This window comes from Caenorhabditis elegans, chromosome III (assembly GCF_000002985.6).
Source record: "Caenorhabditis elegans chromosome III".
Lineage (NCBI taxonomy): Eukaryota > Metazoa > Nematoda > Chromadorea > Rhabditida > Rhabditidae > Caenorhabditis > Caenorhabditis elegans.
Genome location: NC_003281.10, coordinates 9,281,492 through 9,298,550, shown reverse-complemented (window position 1 = coordinate 9,298,550; position 17,059 = coordinate 9,281,492). Strand labels below are relative to the sequence as shown.

General features: G+C 35.8%; 2 protein-coding genes and 1 non-coding gene across 3 annotated transcripts; 2 read left to right on the top strand and 1 right to left on the bottom strand.

Annotated features, from left to right (window-relative positions):
- The first annotated feature begins 1,105 nt into the window (after nt 1-1,105).
- Nucleotides 1,106-1,938, top strand: K01B6.4 (Phage protein). The gene is made up of 3 exons (NM_001027478.2): nt 1,106-1,168; nt 1,230-1,490; nt 1,767-1,938. The coding sequence occupies exons 1-3, from the start codon at nt 1,157-1,159 to the stop codon at nt 1,869-1,871; spliced, it is 378 nt and encodes a 125-aa protein (NP_001022649.1). The 5' UTR covers nt 1,106-1,156; the 3' UTR covers nt 1,872-1,938.
- fozi-1 (Formin-homology and zinc finger domains protein 1) lies at nt 1,883-16,770 on the bottom strand. Its single transcript, NM_001392173.1, has 8 exons — nt 16,618-16,770; nt 5,137-5,356; nt 4,628-4,843; nt 4,313-4,571; nt 4,053-4,248; nt 3,852-3,951; nt 2,758-3,804; nt 1,883-2,704 (listed from the first exon to the last, which is right to left on the bottom strand). Exons 2-8 carry the CDS (start codon nt 5,344-5,346, stop codon nt 2,534-2,536), a joined length of 2,199 nt encoding a protein of 732 aa, NP_001379050.1. The 5' UTR covers nt 5,347-5,356; nt 16,618-16,770; the 3' UTR covers nt 1,883-2,533.
- K01B6.8 lies at nt 7,236-7,326 on the top strand. The gene has a single exon (NR_052602.1). It is a non-coding gene; the product is annotated as an Unclassified non-coding RNA K01B6.8 (non-coding RNA).
- Nucleotides 16,771-17,059: the final 289 nt, after the last annotated feature.

Sequence of the window (17,059 nt, the reverse complement as noted above, 5' to 3'; positions counted from 1 at the left end):
ATTTGCACTAAGCAGAAGATACACTGAAGCTGAAAACTAGTAGCTGTCCGAAAAAAACAGGTATAAGAAAACGAAGATATTTGGAGAAAAGCATAAAAGTACATGTAGGAGAAGAAGAATACAACCATATGAGAAGACGGAAGTTAAGAATTAATCAGTTTGACGTGGACGACGACATTCACATTTTATTGTGTCTTGATCTAAAGATTTAAAATGATCTGGTCAAAACACGAGATCAACTATCAGAATCAAGATGCAAGATGTATGAGATCAACTATCAGAATTAAGATGCATTACGGGAAAATTCGTTCAGTGAATTATTATCGGAAACGGATTAAACTCGAAAGAAGTCAAATCACTCGATCATTTGTGTTTTGATTGAGGCAGTATTTTATTGGTGGGACTTTCTTTTTTTAATTTAAAATTGTAAGAAGAAACAATTCCACGAGTGGCGGCAATCAACTTTGACAGTTGTCATTTTTCCTATCAAATAGTTGTCAACTAACAAAATTTTTTTTTGAGAAAATACGGTAATTGTAGATTTTTAATATCTTGATAATTGGAACGTTGAAAATTGATAATTTGGCAATTTCACAATCATTGAATTTTAAGACATTATTAAAAGTTTAATAAAAGATACAATAAAAATTGCCAATTTGCCGGAAAATTTCATTTTGCAAGTTTGTCAATTTTTCATTTGCCGGAAATAATAAGAAAACGTTTGAATAGGCCCCTGGTATATAGTACTTCTTGGCAAAATGGAATTGTTTCTGAGGGAAAAAATATTCAGACGAGAAATCGTGTAGTTTGAAATATTTTTTATCTACATTTTCTGCTTGTTACCGTGAATTTAACGACAGTCTTCAGATATTTGAAAATATGGTCATTTTCAAAAATCAATATTTTCAGCGAAAATCATGTAAATGAAAAAGTCGAACAATTTTGCATAATTTTGCGTAAAGATTATCACATAGAAAACTTGATATTGTTTTACTAGCTAAACTTTGATCGAATTCTGAATACAGATCTCAGATCAAATTAAGTCAAGCGTAGGTCTTTCTCCCATTTCCTACACGAATTCCCTTCCGCTTCACTCCTTCAGTACACTTCAAAGAAACATTCTCTTATTTCACTGTGTTACCAATCTCTCCTAGACATGTCAATTAAAGTACGTTTTGGGCAAAGAAGATCAGAATATCATTGATTCGGTATAATTAAACAGTTTTCAGATTGTCTTCGAACAAATTGAACTAACGGCCCATCATATTTTGACGGATTGCGATCTCCAATCTGTGACAATAAGAAAAGATGATCACAACACAAAAGAAGATCCTGTAACGGAAAAGAAAAATCTCAAAGTATCAAAAACACTGTATCGTGATGCATTGGTTGGAACTGACGTTGAGACTGAAAATAAAAGTGTTGGTCCGAGTATTCTCAAAGTCAATGTGGCAACTAAATACGAGTTCCAGAAGTTGAACGCAACTCAGGTAAATTTGAATTTTTAATATGTATTAAATTTGTAGTCTATTTTCATACATTAAACTGCGTACTATTTGAGCAGTTGTTTTGAAATAAAAAATGTGAAAGTGAAAAAAAAATGTGAAAGTGAAAAAAAAAAATGTGAAAGTGAACTTTCTTCAGAGCTTCAAAATAAAACAGCTCAAATCTGCTTCATAATTTTCTAGATTTCTTGAAAGCTTCAAATTTAGTTTCGGCGCACGTCGTAATTGCTTTAGCCTTGTCAACAATATTACCGATTTTAGATCCATCGAGCGATTAACGATCCCAAACTTGGTGAATTTCTTATTCGAGTGTATCCACTGCTCAAAGAAGAACTGGACAATTCGGATTTGTTCAATAAACTCTGATAAATTAATTTAGTTTTACCACTTTTTATTATTTGCCAAATACAAAATAAAAAAACATTGAAAAAAAAGAATCTTTTACAATAAGATTGAGTGAAAACGAGAGAGAGAGAGCAAGAGAGGGGGAGGTTTTTCTTAAAAGCTATAGAGGGGTACACATATAAATCCAATAGGACTTTTTGTTCGTTTTCAAGAAAAAATTAACAGGTAGAAGGAGAGAGTAATACTTTTGATAAAATTATTATATTATGAAGTTTTTGAGAGATAGATAGATAGATTCATGGATGGACGAAGCGGGAGGAATTCACAGGGGAGAGATGGAAAAGCGACAGGGAAAATAGAGTTCACCAACTAACAAGTACTTTTTTGGCAAAATTTCAGAACACAGGAACAGTTTGGAACAGGAATTGTGAGGGATAAGGATTTAAGATAACAAATATGAACAGCCGGAGGCAAGATTATCAGAGAACCAGGGAAAACGAGTAAACAAAATGACTGAATTAACTAGGAGCAGGCGTCGAACTTGATTGGAACATTTGGTAGCTCGAAATAGCAGCCGACAACTCGCGGAGATACCTCGCAAGCTGGACCCGTAAAATGTCGGCTGCAGAGACTCAATTGAGAAGCTTCAAATCGAGTTCTTCGCCTTTTCCAGAAAACAAAAATTAAGGAGACGAGACATTGATGTGATGGTCATCTGATGCATCGTCAAGCTCGATTGCAGTTTTTAAGGATCGGAGCATTTGGAGCACGTTGTTGAATGGAGAGTGAGCATCAAGATTTTGATGGCGTGGCAGTGGGCTTCCAAGATATATAGTGAGTCTTTCAATGCTTGTCTGAAATGAGAAAATATAATTATTTTACCAAATCTGACAAGTTTACTACTAACCTTCAAGGATTTGAAATGTTCCCATCGCTCCTTTGAAATTGTCTTCGCGTTTTCAACAAACTCACTGAGAGGTATATTTGATCCACTGTGCTCCATTTCTTTTTCTGCCCGAACTGTTTTATCATCCAATACCATTAAATCCTGTGCAACTGAGTTGACATCATCATTTTCAATTTTTTCGAGCACATCAATAAGACCGAAAAGCTCATCAAGATCCAAATTAATTTCATCTTTCAATATTGTAACAAGGATCGATTGCACAGATTGACCAGATGGTGTGTTTGTTGATAAAATAGAACTGATATCTGAAACTGAGAATCCATTGATTGAAAGACATTGACGATCATCGAAGAATCCAATATTGAGAATCGCGAGTACAAGTTGCATGACATTCCGAAGAGCCCGACTCTCACTTAACACTTTCACAGCAATTTCATATTTGATAATATTTTCCTTCAGTAATTCAACTTGCTCTGGAAACCTGTACATATGCTTCATAGTTTCCAATTTCTCCTCAATGTGATCAATTTTTGTAAGGCCAAGTAGAAATTCCTCATTTGGATCTGACAAGTTTTCCATTTTCCGAAGTAATTGAGCATCACTGTTAGTTGGAGCAATTTGAAGAAGTGAATCCACCAAGTTCTGATTGAGAACTTTAATATCCATTCTATGAATTGCAAACATCACTTCAAAAAGTTGAATGCTAACTCTTGATCTGACTTCTTCAACGACTGTTCTCATATCATCACTAAGAACAAAGGATTGAAAGGCTTTAGTATTTTCAATCTTTCTGGCAATGTTCTCTGCGTATAATTCCATATTACTTCTACAGTCAGCAAATACTGTTCCCTTCATCTGAAGATCATTCAAAATCGTCCAATCCAGTGATTTCATGTATTTTGGTTGAGCATTCTCCCCTGGCTTAATTGGCTGAATCGGAATTATAGATGATGACAAGGAAATTGGAGATGGCGATGAATTTGCATCTAGCATTGTCTTGAGATCTTGCATTGGCATTGTGATCGGTGGAACTTCAGACTCTTCCTGCTGAAATTAAAACATTCCTTATCAAATGATCTCTACAGTTCTAGTACCTTGATCAGAAAGTTGTTGACGTGCTTATTGGTTGCCAAAACCGAATTATTGTTGTTATTTGCAAGAACTGCCGGGAAAATTGACTGCAGTGGGTTGAATCTGAAACTATTTGTAGTTTCTAGATAATTCGGGATTGCTAGAAATTATTAATGTGACGATAAAGTCAGAGGCTTTTTACAATAATTTTGAAAACCGTATACCTCAAATTCCTCAATGGATGGAATGCTGCTTGTTGTTGCTGATGCTGTTGAAGAGTTGCAAGCAAGTCATTCTGTGATACAGTATTCCTTCTAGATGGCAGAGAAGATGCTTGACTACCACGTCTCCCTGGCTGTGTTGGACTTGTTGGAGATTTTGGAGAGCTCCTACCCTGCATCGGCCGTCCTCTGCCACGAACTGAAAAATTACTGATAAAGGTTAAAGGTTAAATCCCCTGTTGCTGCAATCAAAAAGAACGTACCATTGGGGAAGCACAGTTTCATGAACTCTTCAACTTGTCCTGCATATTTATCCATATAACTGATCGGGTCACCCGCTAATCCGTGTAATGAAACCATATGACTCTTAACGTTGTTTTTTGAATATGTGGATGTAAAGTCGCATGCCGGGCATTGGAACATTGGCTTAGCCACGTGGCATTGTCGAATATGGCATGGCAGTTTTGAGGAGTGTACGTCTTTTTGACATATGACACAATATTGAAATGTACAGGGATAGGACTGAAAATTTGAATTCTATGTTGGTTATGATGTTAGAATAAGAATATAACACTCACCCTCTTACGGTCACTGGAAGAAGACTGACTTTGACTCGGATTCTGATTTTGTTGCTGCTGTTGCTGCTGCTGTTGCTGTTGCTGTATGATCTGCTGCTGTTGTTTCTGTTGATTATGAAATTGGACCATTGCTTGCTGAGCTTGAAATAGTTGACTGAACTGGAGTAGAGCAAGATCTGGATTGAATAATGGAGGCGTTGTTAGTGGTGGTGATTCCTGGAATATAAGAAAACTATGAGGTAGATAAGGTAAAATAACTATAAAGTAACAAATATAAGGTAACAAGATCAGTATAATCTTAAAACAAGAATCCTAGTATGATATCGAGTGGTTTGCTAAAGTGCTCATGGGCCTAAGTACCTTGTAGTATGCTATAATCTGTGATCTTATGATTCGCCTGATAATAATAACAATACATCTTACAAAACTTAATCTAGGATTAGGGGTTATTACCCACCAACTTTCTAAAAGGAACCATGTTCTCTGCTCGGATTACTTTTTGATCTTACCTGCTTCACTAAAGCATTTCCGGGAGCTGCTGCAGCTGCAACTGCTCCGTTCATTAAACTTGTCAACATTTCCATTGAAGCATCCGAAGCTGATGTGTTTGTTGGAGACGTTGAAGAGGAACAGTCATCTGCCCGAGTTGTGGCTGCCGATGGTTGACTGCTTGGAGGTAGTAGGCTGGGCGCCGTGGGCGCTGATGATGCAAGCATCATGGCGTCGTGTCTGGAAATATATATTTTACGGAAAAAATAAAAGATTTTGTAGATTCAGAGCAGAGATACACGGAGTAACTTTCACTATTGTTTCAGGCTTTAAAAGTTTTGTTCTTGAATGGAATCTGAGCATTACACTCTGTAATATCTTCAGTTCTGTAAGACAACTGAAATGTATAAGTAATAATATTCTAACTAATACCAAACTAATCTGGTAACTGAAAAATACTTAACTTAGAAAGTAAAAATCGGAAAACAGATCAGTACTACAATCAGCTCAAAATCGTAGTAGTATGTCATGTTGTTTAAAAAAATGAGTCAGATGTCTAAAGAGCTTGAGAAGGAAATGAATCTGTATGACCGGTAGGATCAGCGCTGTTTTCGAGTGTTGTGACGATGCCATGCCGCCAAACGCCCATTAGAGAAGACACAAATGAGAAGTTTCGGGTTTTGGTAGGCCTACTAAAACCCAGAAACTGCTTCACAAAAAGTCATTCTGCTAAGCCTCACGGAGCCCACCGCCCGCCCGCCAAAAACCGCAACTTTGTCTTGTTTCAAGTTATGGAGTTACGTACTCCCAACTCCCAAAAATGAAACTAAAGGGCGCATGATTCTTCTACTCAACCATAATCCAACTTCATTCAAATTTCTGGTGCTGGTAATCCCTAAATTGAGCACACAAGAATTAAAGATGAAGGGAAGAAGCTGTAGCCTGATGAGTTGGCACATTGACACGTCGACGCGGGGCGCAGCAAACTCGTGAAAACTTTTAAGGCTTCTTTATCAAATTAGGCGAGCAATTTGAAAACCAGAAAACCATGACCAAGAGCAACAAACAAGTATGAAAAATAATCCGAAATTTCGGAAATTCCTTACTAGGGGATTAGGAGCATTTTTAACTTTTCGAGCTTCAAACTTTTCAGCTTGAGTTTGTTGGAATTGCATTTATTATTTTTAATGAAACATATTTTGAAACTTTTCTAGAAATACCCAGAATTAAAGAAAGGTAAAAAAGGAAATATAAATTTCAATCATAGAAATGTTTTAATTTATTTTGGAGGTAAACACAATGTCATCGTCCACTCCAGAGATGTTTTCTTGTAGACGTTCGATGTTTTAGGGAGTTTTAATAGTGTTTAAAATTAGTGTTTAAAAAAAATCTTAAAATGTTTTGATCGGGTTTATTGAAAATAAAAAAATACAGGCCACGAAAGTAGTACAAAAGTACACTCAAAATAATAAAACTGCGTTGCGTGTACGACAAAATAGGCCCCACCTTTTAATCTCACGGGGAAAAGGCAAAAATAGGGGAGTGGGGGACAGCTCGCCACACCAACAGTGAGAAAAATAGTGTGGTGCGCGGACCTCGAATGATGTCGGCGGCTGATATTGCCTGGGGTACCGCTTTTTGCGTTTTCCCCGTGAGTGGACGAGAAAAAGGCGGGCCTATTTTGGCGTACACGCAACGCAGTTTTATTATTTTGAGTGTACACCTTGAAAATTTGAAATCGAAATTTAAGGGGTTTAGGTTTTTTCGTCCCAATGTATTTTTATGCATTTTTAGTTTTTTTCCCGTAGAATTCACTGTTGTAGTTTGATAGAGATAAAGATCACAAAAACATATTGCGGAAATAGACAAAATTTAGTGACATAATTCGGAGAACCCTCAGATTAGGCGAATTTCGGAATTTCACAGACAAGCTTAAAAGCTAACATTAATCCTAGATAGTGAAAACTTGGAAGTAAACGACACGTTTCGTTTCGGAAAATTCAAATATTTCGCTCGCTTTTTCAACGATAGTAAGCTCGTGCTCGTAACTGAGAAGGGTAAGGGATTAAGCGCTGTGATGGTGCCCCCTTCCTTCATGGTCCTCCCTCCTCTGGCTCCTTTTTCAATATCTCATTTGTCATATTCATGTGCACAATGCGCGCGGCGCGTAATGCGAAACATGGGCTTACCGCCGGATTACTACCATCTTGGGGTGTCATCACACATTGTGGGAAAATGGAAAAAGACAAAAAAAAAGGTCCATGGAGAAGAAAACAATGACATACGGACGGTGAACAAGATGAACAGACGGAGACTTGAAATAATGCGCCAAAATATTTTTTCTTGCTGCTAGATAATGGGATATTAGGATGTGTGGGTAGTTTTTTGGAAATTATTTGGAAAAGGAAGTGAAATCGGCTTTTGTAGACAAAAATGATGAGCATTTCTCCAGTAGTTGCTATTGAGGACGCTGAGAAATAGGCAACATTTTTGCGCTAGCTTTTAAGTACACTGAATAATACTTTCTAACTATTCCTAAAATAAAAAATTCTAAAAATTTATAGGAGGCATAAATAGAGAAGTTATATCTTAAACCAAGATAGGTTTAAGCAAGCTGGTTAAATCTCAAATCAGCTCAATTCCCTTCTAATTTCAGGTCAGTTACGCACGAGACTTTAAGATTGATATCTCAACATCGAAGATTGCCCCCTTCCTTGCAAGAGATTTTACCTGAAAAAGAGAGGGTGATATCGTCTTATTGATAGATGATCTCGTACAGCTCATTTTTCTTAACAACTTGTTGATGGCCGATGGTTTAACTTGATTTTAAGTGAAATGGAGAATTTAAGATTAAATTGAGATGAAGAAAAAGAGGATTTAAGTGGGGATGAACTTGACTACGGTAGACTTTTCGTCACAAAAAAAGCGTGCTCCGGAGCATAGCACATAGTTTAGAAATTGGACACATGATATTCAATAAATGCAAACTTTTTCTCCAGATTTGTGCAAAATGCCTAGTGCCTGATCATTCACAGTTTTTCTAATTACCTTGTCTGTCTTTTAAAACACAAATAAAAATTTTAAATTTTCTTAAAATTAGATATTAGAGCCGATCACTTTTCATTGCAACTGTTTGATATACATTTAAAGTTACAATCTCCGTTACTATTGAAAATAGTATTGCATGCCATAATCATAGAGATATTTATAATTTCCAAATCCAAACTAGAAACTACCGTAATCATGCTCTTTTTTCTCATTGCCCAATTATCAACTACGTTTTAGTAACAGGCTCCAGCTGTTCGCTCCACCCAAAAAGAATGGTAATCTGCGTCTCTCACAACTCACGAAACCATATGACTCGGTGAAATTCATGATAACGGGACACAAAAATGAGGAAATTTGTCGTCGATGCTTATAAAACTTGAATTTGAACCTTTTCTGTGTCAAACAAATAATTTGTTGGCGGCGATGTTGGGTCGCCGCGCCTTATCGGACTTTATGAGTGAGAATAGAAAAACGAGAGTGTGTGACTGTGTGACTTGATGTCATTTCGAGCAACTTGTGCAACAAACATTTTCCCCAAAAAATTTAATAGATTATAAGCGAGTTGGCTAGAAGAAAATAAGGAATCGGGATTGAATTGTTATGCACCGAATACTATGCGCCAATCGGAGGCGCCTACGATGAGGCCACGCCCCTCACAAGGATAACGGGATTTCAAGGTTTGTAGTAGCGAGTAGGAGGAGCTTGGTTTTCAAATAGGAAAACAATATTTTGTTAAAATTAATAATTTAATTGCGCAATGATTTTGGTTGCAGATATAAATACTTTTTTTCAACGAAAAGATTCAAATTTACTTTTAAAACTCTAGAAAGCTCCACACAGTGAACTCAATTTTCAAAAAATATTCGAATTTCAGCACATCACTATCGTATCAAGTTTCTGCCTATAACCGCTTAAAGCCTATAATAGTGACAGTTTGCAAACATTTTGGTCATGGGTTAGATGACGATTGGTTGTGAGTACTTCTATGAAACAAACTACTATTTTTTCCAAGTTAGGTTTATTAGCCATATATGTGTTGCACCAACTTTGAAAATAAGAGCATTAGATAATTGAAAAATCTTCAAAAATTTCAAGATTTGTTTATTCATCTAGACATTTGGCTCCCAATTTTTGAACAACAATTTTAAGGCCAACGCTTGTACAGACATTGCTATTAAGCTCAAGCCGGGCCAAACTTGGCTTAAGCTTGGCGCTAGCTTTTGTGAATACCAATGTTTTCAATTGCTGAAAATGTTACATGTATGTACCCAAACTTTCCAAGTTCTCCAACATCTTGAAAATTGCTGGTTTTGCTCGAAATTATGTGATGCCTTGGTCATGAGTATAGTGATTCTTATCTGGTCTGTTCGCTAAGAACTAAAAAGTGAAGGTTTTTTTCAAAAAACCTACTTTATTGGAATCGAGCCAATACGCTTTTGAAGCAGCATCAAATTTCAGCAGAAAAAATTATCATGAAAACTTGGAAATGGCAATTAAGAAATAAAACGTGGAATGGAAACAAACAACACTTTTTCATATCAAAAACCTTATATGCTCCTTGACACGAATAAGTACAGAATTCGAGGAGGAGCGAAAACTTTTGTGAGTGTGTTGCGAGGTGAGAGTGATTGTGCAACTCTTACATATGTGGACTGTAAACAACTTATAAGTTGGTTATCATTAGGCATGAAAAGAAATACATTAAGAAGTTATATTGAACGGAATTTTCATGTTTTTGGTAGCGCTGGGGGACTGATCATAATCAGAAAGGTTGTCAATTTTTGTGAAAAGTTTTTGGCACTTTTTGGGTTAGACACCAAATAGACGATTTTTTTAGCATCAAGATTTTTGTAAGATAAAAAAAATACCAGGAAACAATCATTCAATGTGACGATTTAATACTCAATACGATTAGAACTGAAATCGAATTTAGCTGCAAGCAGAGATCAAAAATCGGATCTCTTCTGCAAATTGGAATAGAAATGAAGCTAGTTTTATTCCAGATTCAGGTAGGATCTGATAACTTAAATTTTACTAATTAATTAGTGAATTAACAAAAAGGCATGGACAAGAGCAGAGTGTGCTAGCTTTTTGCTGCTTCATGCATTTAAATCCGTTCGGATGGGCTGTTGGGATGAGCTCCAAACAGACACAAACTGGGATACGATGTACAGATTAGACGGATTTTGGACAAACTTTAGCATATACGACACGTGGCATTTAGAGTTCAATTTTGGGAAAGTTCCGTTGGTTTATAAAAGGAAGGGGGAAGCTCAGGGGAGTGCGGAATTTTTTTTCGTACATTTAGAAAACCCTATGTTCCCATACTTTTAATTTCAATTGAAAAACTGCTCAAAAACAGACTCAAATATCGATGTGCCAATTGGAACATACACCTTTCTTTAAGTTTTTAGACAAATTTCGAAAAAAAAACTTTTACATAACGTTGAGTAAATGGGGATTTTTTAAATGTGCCAATTGGAAAAAGGTGCAACTACGTCTGCCTCTGGAGATTCAGTGCTAAACCTTTTTAGGTAAATAAAAACTAACTATAAGCAATAAGTTAGGAGTATTTACAATTCGACTCTTAACTTAATCTTAAGAAAATACCAATTACAACTCGGTAACCCTGAAAATGATAAAAATGTGTTCTGAAATTTTCAGACAGTTCCATTCCCCTCACTCCTCCCACTTTTCTCTGGCTACTCTATTTTTTTCTATTTATTTTCCTATTCTTCTTATTTTTCCTCTTTCTATTTGTTCAGATTTCTGGGTGCCATGGAAAAGTCAATATGACTCTCGGCCGCTTCTGTTAGAGCAACTTGGTACTGTTTTTCTCGAGGCCAAAGTGTATCGGCATGTCTGTTTTTTTTTTCGTTAGGCTCTACTAGAAATCTACTAAAATTAGAGCTGTTTTTGGGTAAATATAGAGCGATTTTTGTGTGCCTTTGTGCGTGTGCCAATGCCAGAAAATAGAAAATAGAACGTTTGTTTTTATTTTTGCTTATTTTTAAATTTATAAATGTTTCAGTTAGGGAGAGCTTAGAATAGAATAATCTAGAAATATTGAAGCAAACTTAAAAATTCGAAAAGAAAAATTGGAATTGAGAAATAAAGTTATGAGAAGTAAAAAGGAAGAGTCTATTAATAAATCCTTAGAGAAATGAGGTAATTGATAATTTGACATAATTTGTAATGTTGGATGTTGTTTATCAGCTTTTTCCTTTTTTATAGAACAAAAAATAAGGTTTGACTTTTGATCGAAAATTTGTGTTTTCTAAAAAAGTTTAAAGAAAAAAGCTAAATTTAAGCCTTATTTTTAAAATCGCATTTAAAAACTGAGATGACCTTAAACAACTTGAATCCCAAAAACGCCTTTTCTTATTTACAAAGCATTAAGCAGCTGAACTTTAACTTTACCCTCTGCCATTCTCCTGTGTCAATCGGTTTCTGACCTCGATCCGTGCTGGAAACAACCGAACAAAGCGCGTCGCAGGATGAGACGGCAATCAGTAAAATTTCGAAGATCAATGTCGGCTAAGCTTCATCTAACACGTGCTCATCATGACTTAGTAGCGACTAACCGGGCACATTGCTTAGTCTCAACTGCCACGTAGCCGTCGCTACTAACCGAAAGAAATATATGAGGTCTTAGAGCATGCCAAAAAAAACTTTAAAAATAAAAAATTGCAATTTGAATAATTTCAAATTTGTTTGGAAAAAAGTTGTTTTCAAAAGTTTCTTTGATTAACCTATACCCGTATGGATCCTATTAGATCTCTTAGCTTTGATAGCTAATATCTCAGTTTTCGTCGATTTTCTCAAAAAATCGCCAACTAAAAAAATCGTGCTAAATTATTTCTCTGGTGTTTGATTTTTCAAATTAATTTGATAAAAGTTAATACAGCCGAGATATCAGCGTCAAAGTAGAGCAGTAGGTTTCATACAAAAATTGCAAAAAATGCCTGTACAGCGAATATAATTATAAAACTATGTTTACAGTAATCCAGAGGCGCATGTGCCTCATTATTTATTCATAATGATTATAATAATAATGACAATGGCCACATGCATGATAATAACGGATCTCAAGGCTATCCTACTCGGGTTACTGTAGATTTATTCAACTGAGAAAAAAACTAGACATAAAATGTACAATTTCTTTCCTTAAAACTGGCGCACGCGGCGGCGGCAGTTCCATTGAAATAAGCATTCAAATTGGAACTGACTTTGTACAATGTACTAGGCTATACAATTCTCGAAGTAAGGGGAGTTGGCTCTACTTTTTCCAATTTCCATATACTTACAGTGTGAACGGTGGCTGCTTCAGTTTGATGTGTTTGTTGCAATGGAAAAGGGATCTGAAAAAAAGTGAAATGAAATGAATGGCACTGAGTTGTACAACTTGACGATTGGCAGGGAGAATTGCGACAAATAAGAAATACAATTTTTTATCGAGAATTTTGGAGTCGGACCCACACGTCAATAAGTGATTTTGAGAGTTGGCAGAATAACAGTAATTTGTAGCGAAATGAATTGAGGATTGTTATGAAGGTTTGATATTCAGAAATTTAAATGATGACAAAAATGGCTTAAGAATGTAAGACGTTTTCTTGGGGAACTGATTTTTTCAAAGCTTAAGCAACTTTCAACAGTAATAAAAATCAAACTCTTCAAAAATTATACAGTACATATATTTTTTAAGTCAACTCAACAGCTACATCTGTAGTTCAAACCAATAATGTAGAAACAGTTGTCCAAGCAACAAAACAATCACGACAAAATGAACAAAAATGTGAGCTTTTTCATGAAGCAAAGATACATTACTAGGCGTGATTGACAATCAGTCAGAAAAACGAAAGATTCATGGAGTAACTACAATACTAGTCATGCTCTACTCCCCAGTTTGTATTCAGAAGGCGGACGCGTCACAGATTCTGACTAAACTTGAGAGAAGTTGCCAATTGATTGAACAAAAAAAAAAGGAAATATGGGGATTTGAGATTTTAAAAGAAGTTGAAAGACTTTTTTCAGCTAAGGCTTAGGCTTAGGTTTAGGATTAGGCTTAGGGTTAGGCTTAGCTTAAGCTTATGCTTAGGTGCAGGTTTAGGATTAAGCTTAGGGATAGGCTTAGGCTCACCCAAACACATATTGCCAAAGTCCTATACACAACTCTCCCTGCACAGTTGCTAAATTTACACTGAATGCGCAATAGAGATGTTGCCAACGTGTGTGATTTTACACCATTTCAAATTTTACCAAGGCACGGCGCCTGGTGTGAGCTCACCAACTGACGCCCCTAGCTCCAAATAGTCAGAAGTTGGACGGCTACCTCCTTCAAATTCTATTTCATTTTTCAAAAACAATAATTGTTTTTCGGTTTTTTTCTTCTTGTTTAGACGTATAAGGAAGATGCGCATTTTAGAAAAAAATATAGAGACAAGTATCGTATTACCGAGAAATATTAATCATGTTTTTGAAAATGGGCGAGTGTTCACATCTTGAGAATAAGTTATTCGAAGAGAAGGGGCCTCCAATTTAACTTTTGAATTAGTTATTACAAGGAGGCAAAACATTGGATCTTCGAGTTTTTGTTTTGTTCACTACTTACAGGTAAAAGAAGATGACTAGATGAAGCTGATGAATAGTTGAGAGGTATCCTGAAAAACACAAAAAATAGGTACCGTAGGTGTAAAAGTAATGAGTTGGTAGCAAAAGCCGGCAGAGCCCAATTGGACATCAGGCGCCGCCCCTAAGTGGAGCTGAGTTGGCAGCACCACCATGATTCAAAAACAGGAGGAACAATAGGAGCGAGATATTGGAGGATGAAATTTACATATGTGTCAGTGATTAACAACACAAAAGTAGTTGATTAGCAAGTTAATATGGTATGAATAGAGCGTGTGATAGGCACATTTGTTTGCCGGAGGAATAATTAGTTTCATAACTTTTGAAAAATTTTGCAGTTAACTCGGTAGATGGGTGAGATGGAAAGTACATAGTATTAAATTGGAATATAGATAATTTTAAGATAGTTTAGGTCAATAGAAATATTTTATTTCCCAGAAATATGAAGCAGTGAAACCAATGAGATACTTCATAAATTTTATTATTTATGTTTTTTTAAAGGAATAGTACGAAAATTTGAAATCTTCAAAATAAACCGAAATGTAACTTTTCAAAGTGAAGTAATGTAAGGAAATACAGTAACTTTTTGGAAATTTCTCTCAATCATGGTTAGAAAATTTAAAATTCTCACATTATTTTGGCGTGAAAATTTTAAGTTTAGACTTCATAAAGACTACAGTACTCATTGCAACTGAGTGTGAAATTATCAAGCAAAATGAGAGTTTATATGGGTGCGAGATTCGCGGAGTTATGAGCCGTAAAACAACTGTGAAATGAGTGAAAGTTGATGGACGACTCGAGAGATCATTAAAAGTTTGATGACCTCTCAAAAAATGGGAAGTTAATGTCGAAAAAGTGGGGGAAGAAGGGAGGAGACTCGATGATTTTTGAAGAATAATTTCATTGAAATTTGTGAAATCTTCGATGAAGCTGGATAAAATTTAAAGGGCTTCAATCTTCTTTTTAACCAAAAAAAATATAGAAGACCCGACACCAACTTGATACGTTGATAGGTTTTCAATTTCGTATGAGATTTTCAAAATTTTTGAATCCAAGGCTTAACTGAATAGGATAAGGCCATCGTTGTTAAATATTAGTCGCGATGAAAACTGACTAAGTAGGAGCTTAGCCGATTAGAAATTGTGTCGACACGTGGATATGTCCATGAGGTCAAAGTTGAAAATTCGAAATGAGGAAGTAGCTAGTACGAAATAGCAGAGTAAATTTTGACTTTGTTACTAGAAACTTAATGTTTAAAAAATTAGAGCCTTCAGTTTTAGAAATCTAAAAAATATGTTTTTTTGTGGTTGACTTCCATCCATCATACTCGTTGCATTTTTGAAGTGCTTTTTGAAGTTTGAGTTAAAAATAATTTTAGATTATAAAAATGTTCAATCAAATCTACAATTCCTCACAAAAACAGTCATAAAACCTGCTCAACTTTTTCTAGATTATTTTTTTACTGGACTTAAATCAGACGATAAAGCTAAGAAGATCATATGCTTATCAAAGATCCAGTAACACTATCGAAAAAACTCTTCGTTAACATTTGAAAAATACATTCAAAATTGCCGTTAAAAATTAAAAAAAAAATTTCGAATACGAAACCTCCACCAGAAAACAATGGGAATAACAAATCAGAGATGAGATACGGTGCGATTTTGCTGGAATAAAAACTCAACAAACAAAACAAGTTCAACTTATGGTAATCTGGTCGGGTGGATCTAGGATAAAGCTTAAAATGAAAATCTTTGGCACGATGCGGTTTTTGGAAAAAAATAATTAAATTGAAATTCATGAACTTTCAGGGGGACAAGGTAAAACTGAAAATTACGTTTTCTAGCTTCTAAAAAATGTTATAATTTGAGTGGCTTATATCTCGATTTTCTTAGGTTTTTATCAAAAAATGTTCCACTATCAAAATATAGAAAAAATATTTTGCACGTATTTTGTCAATTGACAGTTGTTTGATGAAACCATTTGGAGCCAAAACTGTCAAAGTTGAGCAAGGTCTAAGACAAGTCTTTTTTAGAGAAATATGGTATTCAAAAAGTTGAGTAATCATTTTAATTTTCAATTTTTACGCAAAGTTACTTGCACCTACCGTAAACTTAGATACAGAAACCTATTATCCAGAAAATACTTATTTTTTTGGAACAAATGAAACTACATATAGAAAATGTAAAAGTATTCCATGGAAAAAAGACAAAAGTTTTGAAAATTCAGGTGAGAAAAATGATCGAGAACGGTGAACGAAGCTGTCGATAAAGCCGAAAAGCTGAGAAAGTTTAGAGAAAATGGAGGGAAAGCGGCGAATCGTTGGGAAACTAAGGGTCCACTCTTTCCTGGTTGCCACGCCTCTTTCGTCACTTTCACCTTTGCGCCCCTGGTGCCTGCACCAAAACAACTGCCATCGAAGTAGATGGAGGTGGAGAGAGCGACGGATATATGTACAAAAGAAACATCAACGAACACTAGGGAGGGCTAAAAACAAGATTTTTTCATTCGATGGCGGATACTTGTACCAGAAAAACGAAGGAAAGAGAAGCATCAGCGAAAGTTTCTGTTACTTTATAGTAATTGGGTTGATGATGGCAAAAGAAGCTTCTGAAGCTTCAGAAGGTGAAAAGCAAAACAAGAAAACAACATAACAAGAAACTAGAAATTTCAAATCTACCACAGGCGTTGGCCTAAGTCCAAATGTGGCTCTAAGGGGGTGTCCATCTCTATGCTCTCGATATGTCAAATAAAGAGAATAAGAAGGTTGAGCACAGGAGCTCCTACTCCCGTTTTCGCACATTTCTCAATACGATCACACTCCTCACCTTTTCTTTGTGTCTATGTCATTGTGTGTACAGGCGCAGGCGGCCGGAGACGAATCCCCACCAGCGTCTTCCGCTGATTGCGAACGGTTTCAGAGAGTGAAGTGGTCAGTTGGCTGGAGCACGTTGGAGAAGAGGTTGTAGGATGCTCTGAAAATACAAATTAAGGAGAGATGAGATTTTTTGAAAACGGGGGAGAAGGGTTACGGTAGCTTCTAACATTGAAGATTTAGGTTTCTGAAAAACAAAAGTTTTAAATTTAGAGCCAAGTAAACTTTTCAAAAAATGTTTTAAAATGGTTTTTTTTGCAATCACTCATAATTTCAGATGTTGAACATGAAAATGTTCATTTCTGCATTGCTTCTATACAAGGCAGGCTCGGTTTCAAAACATGGCGCCTGCCTGAAAACTGGCTTCCTCACACCATCTTCGCGCATTTTTCTGA